Raw genomic sequence first — 9289 nt, forward strand, 5'->3', positions numbered from 1 at the left:
TGAAAAAAGTAAAATGCCATTTGGCGGTCAAAATTGATCATTAGACATATGCACATCAAATTTTCAGATATTTTATAGAGATTTTAACAATAAGTATAAATTTTGTTTACATTCCTATGGGTTCCATACCAATGTTCATCCGTTAGACGGCGACGCGGCGCTTACGCGCTTTGACATTTCGTCTCTATGCAGTTAAAGCAGTACGATTGCTTTGAAAAAAAGTTCAGAAATTCCAAAATATGTTAAAATAAAGAAAACATTTTTTTAAAAAAAAAAAAAACTTTTTTCAAAAAAAGTCATTTTTTGTTTCTCAAAAATTTAATTCATTTCAAGTAATTTTTTTTCAAAAATGTTAATCGTTTTTTTAAAAAATAGTAATTTTTGGTACGGAAAGGTCTAGCAATTTGCCTTAAGGCACGATGCCATGCGCCCCACTAGTTTCTCCATACGTTTCGATGTAAAATTCTACATCATTAGTGGTTCTACAATTTTGAAATAAACAGAAAAAGAACGTTAAAACTAAATACAAACAGAGCAAAAAATTGCGGAATACAGAAAATTAGAAGCTGAAGGTGTCAAATCAAGAATGGAGCGATTACGTGGCGATAGTCTTCAAGCGGAAGAAATAGAATACTCATCTTTAAGACATGCTGATAATTTCTCCCGAGTGGAAAATGAACAAAATAGGGAACGAATGGCTATTAACAGAAAAAATGATAAAAACTATAAAAATAATGAAAAAAGGCAAATAAAATTCGTATGCAGAAATATAGAACAAATGAGGGTTTGAGAATGAATACATGTTACGAAGACATAAGGATAACGTTTTTCGAGAACAAAGAATAAATGAGTTACGAATGAAATTCATCAGACATAAAAACAAATAGGAAATATTAACAATATTGATCGTGTTAGAACACTCCGTCAAGATGATGCATTTAAGCGATTAGAAAGTAATAAAAATATTGAACGTAATAGACAACTCCGTCAGGATGATGCATATAAGCAACTAGAAAGTAATAAAAATATTGAACGTAATAGACAACTCCGTTAAGATGATGCATATAAGCAATTAGAAAGTATTAAATATATTGAACGTTAGAGATTTACAAGATGATGCATATAAGCAATTACAAACTAATAAAAATATTGAAAGTAAGAGAGAACTCCGTCAAGATGATGCATATAAGCAAAGTATTAAAAATATTGATCGTACTAGAACACTCTGTCAAGATGATGCATTTAAGCAATTAGAAAGTAATAAAAATATTGAAAGTAAGAATGAATACATGTTACGAAGACATAAGGATAACGTTTTTCGAGAACAAAGAATAAATGAGTTACGAATGAAATTCATCAGACATAAAAACAAATAGGAAATATTAACAATATTGATCGTGTTAGAACACTCCGTCAAGATGATGCATTTAAGCGATTAGAAAGTAATAAAAATATTGAACGTAATAGACAACTCCGTCAGGATGATGCATATAAGCAATTAGAAAGTAATAAAAATATTGAAAGTAAGAGAGAACTCCGTCAAGATGATGCATATAAGCAAAGTATTAAAAATATTGATCGTACTAGAACACTCCGTCAAGATGATGCATTTAAGCAATTAGAAAGTAATAAAAATATTGAACGTAATAGACAACTCTGTCAAGATGATGCATATAAGCAATTACAAAGTAATAAAAAAATTGAACGTAATAGACAACTCCGTCAAGATGATGCATATAAGCAATTAGAAAGTAATAAAAATATTGAACGTGATAGAGAACTCCGCCAAGATGATGCATATAAGCAATTAGAAAGTAATAAAAATATTGAACGTAATAGAAAACTCCGACTATGATGCATATAAGCAAGAAAGTAATAAAAATATTGAACGTAATAGACAACTCCGTCAAGATGATGCATATAAGCAATTAGAAAGTAATAAAAATATTGAACGTAATAGACAACTCCGTCAAGATGATGCATATAAGCAATCAGAAAGTAATAAAAATATTGAACGCAATAGACAACTCCGTCAGGATGATGCATATAAGCAACTAGAAAGTAATAAAAATATTGAACTTAATACACAACTTCGTTAAGATGATACATATAAGCAATTAGAAAGTAATAAAAATATTGAACGTAATAGACAACTCTGTCAAGATGATGCATATAAGCAATTAGAAAGTAATAAAAAAATTGAACGTAATAGACAACTCCGTCAAGATGATGCATATAAGCAATTAGAAAGTAATAAAAATATTGAACGTGATAGAGAACTCCGCCAAGATGATGCATATAAGCAATTAGAAAGTAATAAAAATATTGAACGTAATAGAAAACTCCGACTATGATGCATATAAGCAAGAAAGTAATAAAAATATTGAACGTAATAGACAACTCCGTCAAGATGATGCATATAAGCAATTAGAAAGTAATAAAAATATTGAACGTGATAGAGAACTCCGCCAAGATGATGCATATAAGCAATTAGAAAGTAATAAAAATATTGAACGCAATAGACAACTCCGTCAGGATGATGCATATAAGCAACTAGAAAGTAATAAAAATATTGAACTTAATACACAACTTCGTTAAGATGATACATATAAGCAATTAGAAAGTAATAAAAATATTGAACGTAATAGACAACTCTGTCAAGATGATGCATATAAGCAATTAGAAAGTAATAAAAAAATTGAACGTAATAGACAACTCCGTCAAGATGATGCATATAAGCAATTAGAAAGTAATAAAAATATTGAACGTGATAGAGAACTCCGCCAAGATGATGCATATAAGTAATTAGAAAGTAATAAAAATATTGAACGTAATAGAAAACTCCGACTATGATGCATATAAGCAATTAGAAAGTAATAAAAATATTGAACGTAATAGACAACTCCGTCAAGATGGTGCATATAAGCAATTAGAAAGTAATAAAAATATTGAACGTAATAGACAACTCCGTCAAGATGATGCATATAAGCAATTAGAAAGTAATAAAAATATTGAACGTAATAGAAAACTCCGTCAGGTTGATGCATATAGGCAATTAGAAATTAATAAAAATATTGAACGCAATAGATAATTCCGTCAAGATGATGAATATAAGCGATTAGAAATATTGATCGTGTTAGAACACTCCGTCAGGATGATGCATTTAACCAATTAGGAAGTAATAAACATATTGAACGTAATAGAGAACTTCGTCAAGATGATAGGTATAAATCGAAAGAGCGCAAACATAATATTTTACGAAATAAATTATTACGACTAAATAGTAGGTATAAATCAAGCGAGAACGTTAAAAACATCAAGAGCATGAGAATAAATCGTAATATATCGCACTATAGTAAAATTGAAAAATTTAAAAATATCAATCGAGTTAGGAGGATACGTACCAATAAAGTCACGTATAAAAATGAATTAAAGAATAATGCCGAAACTAAAATGAATAATAAGGAAATAGATTTAATTAAGTATCGAGAAAATAATATAATCGATTATCGAATGACGAAAATTGTGATCCATTTATCCATTATGTGATGATGCATTGAAATATTCAATAACGACACCCTTATATCTAAAATATAACGTGCAGGAGATCTTGTCGAAGATGAATTAACTAAACCAACCACTCATAACAATGATGACTCTGTTCCTAATTCACTAATATATTCCGAAGTTGAACAAATTCCACCAATTGATTTTAGCCAAATTAATAATGAGGAGGTATTACTTAGCTGCAATTAAAGTTCATAGAGTTTAGAGCAGAAACTCCTTCCTATATTTGCTGTTGGGCTCGCTCGTAGGTAAGCGGTTAAGAGCGACGGGTCTTGTTTCAGAGGTCCCGGGTTCGATACCCACTACGAGCAGCTTGTTGTCAGGCAACAGTGACAACGATTTTCACTTGGAAATATAAATAGCTATATGTTTCCAATTGAAAATAGCCCTCAGCCGGCATTGTTGCACCATACTTGCCCTACTACAGAGATTGTAATAAAAATTTATCATACCGAGACAACTGTTTGGGTTGCCATATGTAATAAAACAAACGTAATTTGTAAGATATTAATCACAACAGTTCATAGAATCAATAAGTTCTGATCGCTGTTCAAATAAAATTATAATATATATATATATATATATATATATATATATATATATATTTGCTGTTGTTGCGAAAGACTTTTTTTAAAACATTCAGGTACAAAACTTAGGTACTCAATAAAAACGCACTTATTCATAAAAGTCACGCTACTAATAATAAAATAAATGTCGGGAACGCAATACTAAATGTGGAAAAGTTCATGTCGCGCATATATAATTTTCCTAGCAAATGGATATGCAATACTTATAAATTAGCAACAAGCAATGATATGAAATTAGCAAGATTTATAAATTAGCAACAAGCAATGATTTAAAATTTCAAAATATACCCGAATGTTTAAAACAATTAACCGATTTAGAGGAAAGAATGATAGCACATATACTAAATTTTATGCAAATTCAAGCCCTGAAGCCTTATGCTTTAAATCCCCAATTAGGTTTTAAGGGTAGCGTAGTTAATATTTCAATACAGATTAATAATATTTTAAATGTTTCAACAAGGTTTCTTGATTAAATTAATCAAATGAAAACCATTCAAATTAAATTAAACCGAAATGTTAGTCATAAAAGCGATTATATGTTCAAATCAGTACGACGGGGCTTAGTATGTGATGCATTGAAATATTTAATAACGACACCCTTATATCTGAAATATAACGTGCAGGTAGATCAAAAATATCTAGATAGTCACGAATACGACCTTAAAAATATTGATTTTATTGTAGATGAATTAACTGAACCAACCATGGCCGGTAATCTCCGAACAAACATCTGTAATCTTGTTTTTAATTCCGTTTCCCTCGATTGGAGCGCATCAGGTAAGACGTTGTACAAGGGCAATACGAGAATGTTCGAGAACGTAATCGAAGTTGAGTTCGTTCGTAGTTCGTTGGTTCGTTGAATGTAGTTGTGTTACGAGAGATTTGTGTATTTTAGTCAAATTTGAATTAAGCAAGTATAATGTCGAAGTCTAGTGTACCACAGTGCAAGAACACAAAAAATAATGCTAAAATGCACGTATTTCCGGCGAGAAATGATAAGGTACGAAAACATTAATATAATAACCAAACTTTGGTAGCAAATAAATATGTTTTTGAATGTTATAGATGTTCTCAATTTGGTTGGAAGAACCAAAAATCCTTTAGAAAAAGTAACACCGTATCATTGTAATAGGTGCAGGAACACAAAAAATAATGCTAAAATGCACGTATTTCCGGCGAAAAATGATAAGGTACGAAAATATTAATATATGTAATAACCAAACTTTGGTAGCAAATTAATGTTTTTGAATGTTATAGATGTTCTCAATTTGGTTGGAAAGAACCAAGAATCCTTCTTTAGAGAAAATCATTGTATAAAATAATTGTATCATTGTAATAAATCTCGGTACGTGTGTGAAATATAAGAAAAAATGGAAAAGTGGACTAAAGAACAAATTGAATTATTAATTGATTATTTTAAGGGGGGCGATACATGTAATCGCCTTAATTTTTACCATTTTTTGAGGACTTTTTAAACTGGGAAGGAATGATTGAATCTTTTTGAACTTTTTTAGGGTTATTTATTATATATTAAAATACACAAAAAAAATTTTTTTTTATTTTTTTTCTTTTTAAATGGCTGCCGTAAAAATAAATCTGCCAAGACCCTCTCGGGAAACGCCATCAATTTGCGGGCGTTCTCACTTTTCGTACGGTGATCTGAATTTAAAAAAATTAGTTTGTACGTGTTCATAAAACATATATCTTCTAGTTAAACCAAAAAAAAATTAAAAAAGTCACAAAATCGTAAATTGGCACACCTTAGAAAAAAAAAGTTCGATTTTTCACCTTTTTTTCAATGGTTTTTTTGGTAAAAGGGTTAATTTTTGAAACATTTTTTGGAATGTTTGAGGTTTAACTAGAAGCTATTACTGTAAAGTAGATGTGTGCAAAATTTCATTGGAATCGGTTGAGAACTTTTTGAGTTATCCCGCCCGCAAGTTTCAAAAATGTCGTTTTGAGAAAAACGCGTTTAAAGTTTTGACACATAGAACAGATAAGAGTTGAGGCGTGGCACTTAAATGAATTTTTATTGTATAAATAATGATAATTTTGTTTTGAATATTTACAGGCATATTTTTGAGATGTTATTGTAACGATTTATGAAAAAAAAAAAACGATTTTTTTTTTCTTGTTACATGTATCGCCCCCCTTAAGGGGCGGCTTTGTTTATATGCCTGTAACTTGCCGGTATATCACAATAAGCATCTTCGAAGAGATGCGTTGGAACGGGTGTTTCAAAAGGTTTCAAAGATAAGGGTAAATAGTTCTGCGGGCGAGTGCCAGAAAAAAATTAAGAATTTGAGAAATCAGTTCAATATTGAAAATTGTAAAGTGAAACAGTCATTGAAGGGTGGTATTGAAACTGATAACGTATTATTTTTATTTTTTAGTTAATAATTGCATTTAATAAAAGAATAAATCCCTAACTAAACTTTAAAATTACTTTCAGGTTTATAAACCAAGCCTTTGATATTTCAATAGTTTACAGTTTCTGGAGACATATGTGACCCCGCGGAAAAGTCGAAACGATTTTGAACTTTTGGTTCAGCTTCAAGAATCACAGAGTTCGGTAAGTGCACTTACTACTAATAGCAGAATATCTAACACTTGATAATAAATTAAATGAGCTTAATGTTGAAGTTGAAGTGCATATTTTTCTCTTCATTTTAGAATACAAAATTAATGCTATTTTTAGAGCAATGCTACAGAATGCATATCGTCTGAAATGGAATATCCCATAAAGGTCGATTATGATGTTACCACATTTACCGAAGTGGATGATACACCACCATCTCCAGATTAACAAGAAACACCAGCTAAACGTAGAAAGAGAAATAAGCGGGACATCGAATCTGAAACAGCTTTCAAAGTCCTGAAAAAGCTGACAGAAACTTTGAAGGCTCCTCTTCCTGAACCCACTGAACAATATATGTACATAATATCCGAACATTTAGACAAACTACTAAAATCATTCACAAATGTAGAATTGCACCGAGCAATTCTATTGAAGATTGAGGGTGTTATATTGTAAAGTAAGCAACAGAATCTTCTAAGCTACGAAGACTACAAAATTTGATGCATCTTATGTCATCAACAAGTCTTATCTAAACGAACGCATTCATTTTATATTGGCAACAACAATTTATTTTACAATTACTGACAATTTTATTTGTACATGATCGATGACATCGAACAAATATTTATAGGTATGGCACAATGTACAATAAACTAACTCAAAATGTTTGCTTATCATGCTCTATTCGACTTAAAGAGTTTTATATTTATTATATAAAATTTTACCTCAATTTTGTGAAATGTTTGGTTATCTCATATCCTCACCATCTCATAAAGTCTCACTAATAATAGACTCAAATTTTATATGAATGTCTCCACCTCCTTAACAAAAATATATAAGGAATTTCTCGATATCATGTGCAAAACTGAAGAGAGCATGTCGAATGTTATCAAATCCATTTTTTACTGTCCGGGTTTTCTAATTATATAATGGACAGGTATATCCCAAGTTTGCCACTGTGGTCTGGGTTGATGCTCGACAATGAGAGATCACATTAGCATTCGAATGCTGCTGTAGAGTGTTATTTTAATACCCCTCAAATAGATGTTTGACAAGCCAAAAGAGTTCCAAATCTGACTCAGAGCTTTCAATAGGCACGCATCCTAATCATGCAGTAATAGATTTCAATTTTTATATAATACCCTACATCTACAATAGAACAAAATAAGAACCACACCGTGCACGACAAAAAGTGGTTAGATGATATAATTATTGATTCTTATTTAGCATCGCTTGAATGTACTGAAGAATAATTTAAAATTCTCGGCGGGCATGAATATAGTATTGGCCTAGTAGATAAAAATAGTAACAGAGTTATAAATATATCATCAGGTATAAAATATTCAGCACCATATAATTTCTATTCTCATTGGATTTTAGTCTTAATAGATTCTAGTATAAAACAATTCAGCGTAATCAATTCTATTCCCAATGAAATGACAGAGTCTATTATTTTTAAAAACTTTTGCGATAATTAACTTTTGGAGAACAAATGAAATGAAGTAAGTATACAATATTTTCCCCTAAAAACTGATAATCATAGTTGTGGAGTTTTCATATTATAAAAAGCTAAATTAAATAATGCTAATTTTAACTATGAAATGGATCCTATCGAAACCAGATAAAGTTTTGTGTAATTTTTCTTAAAAAAATATTTCACCTGTCGATGAAATCTGTCCAATTTGTAGCAGTTCAAATAGCCCTCCCGACAGACCGACCGACATATTATTAATGTTTTAAATGCGATACATGGTATAGACATGCAAGAAATTCTCAAGACTCATTTATTAGTTGCAAAATCAACTGTAATACGGAATTAATGCCATCCAGCACTTCTTGGCAAGAATGTGGAATGTGTTTAAGATGGACTCACTTTGAGTGGGATCCCAGTCTACTTTCACGTTCCTTAACGTCCCAATTGAAAAAAAAAATCGAAAATGTAACGATTTTTCTAGATACTAACCAATACAAGTTAGGTTATTCATATTCTATCAATTATTTTATAAATTTTCGCCATGAATATAGATTTTTTTGTCGAGAATACCAGATAACATTTACCACTCGCGGCTCTTTTTATCGGCACATAGACAGAAACGTAGTAGGAAGTAAAACCAGAGCAGACCAATATCTTCTCATTGTTCAACCCTTAAAACCTGGACTGGACTCTATCCACTAACGCTACGCCTTTTCTATTATAATAATTATTATATTTTATATTTATTATATAATTCTATTCTAACCCCCTAGGATAAATGACCACCTAGATTTTGGGATCCAAATTTCTGGCATAATAATTATATGGGACCCAGGAGGTTTCACCGGGAGGAATAGAGAGAACCGATGGCTCATGATGTACAAAGTATTAATAGAGAAAGAAAAAGTTAATAAATTCAAATCAAAATGTTCTTAGTTTTAAATGTTCTTAGTACAAACCACACACACACACACATATATATTTTAGGTTGTCAAATATCTCCCTTCCGCTTTTTGCACTTGGTTTATAATACAAAAAGGCGGAAAGCGAGGATATTTGACAACCTTATATATATATATATAT

General features: G+C 30.6%; 1 protein-coding gene across 1 annotated transcript; it reads left to right on the plus strand.

The window, feature by feature from the left end:
- Window positions 1–586: 586 nt before the first annotated feature.
- On the plus strand, window positions 587–6960 carry LOC113390142 (interaptin-like). Its single transcript, XM_026626852.1, has 14 exons — window positions 587–744; window positions 916–1034; window positions 1105–1275; window positions 1377–1751; window positions 1840–2061; window positions 2122–2250; window positions 2339–2560; window positions 2621–2801; window positions 2899–3051; window positions 3141–3337; window positions 3605–3735; window positions 4778–4931; window positions 5220–5344; window positions 6853–6960. The coding sequence occupies exons 1-14, from the start codon at window positions 587–589 to the stop codon at window positions 6958–6960; spliced, it is 2445 nt and encodes an 814-aa protein (XP_026482637.1).
- Window positions 6961–9289: the final 2329 nt, after the last annotated feature.

Source organism: Ctenocephalides felis, unplaced genomic scaffold (assembly GCF_003426905.1).
Source record: "Ctenocephalides felis isolate EL2017-DRISC unplaced genomic scaffold, ASM342690v1 CF-g0.4_SCAFFOLD_00845, whole genome shotgun sequence".
NCBI classification, from domain to species: Eukaryota; Metazoa; Arthropoda; class Insecta; order Siphonaptera; family Pulicidae; genus Ctenocephalides; species Ctenocephalides felis.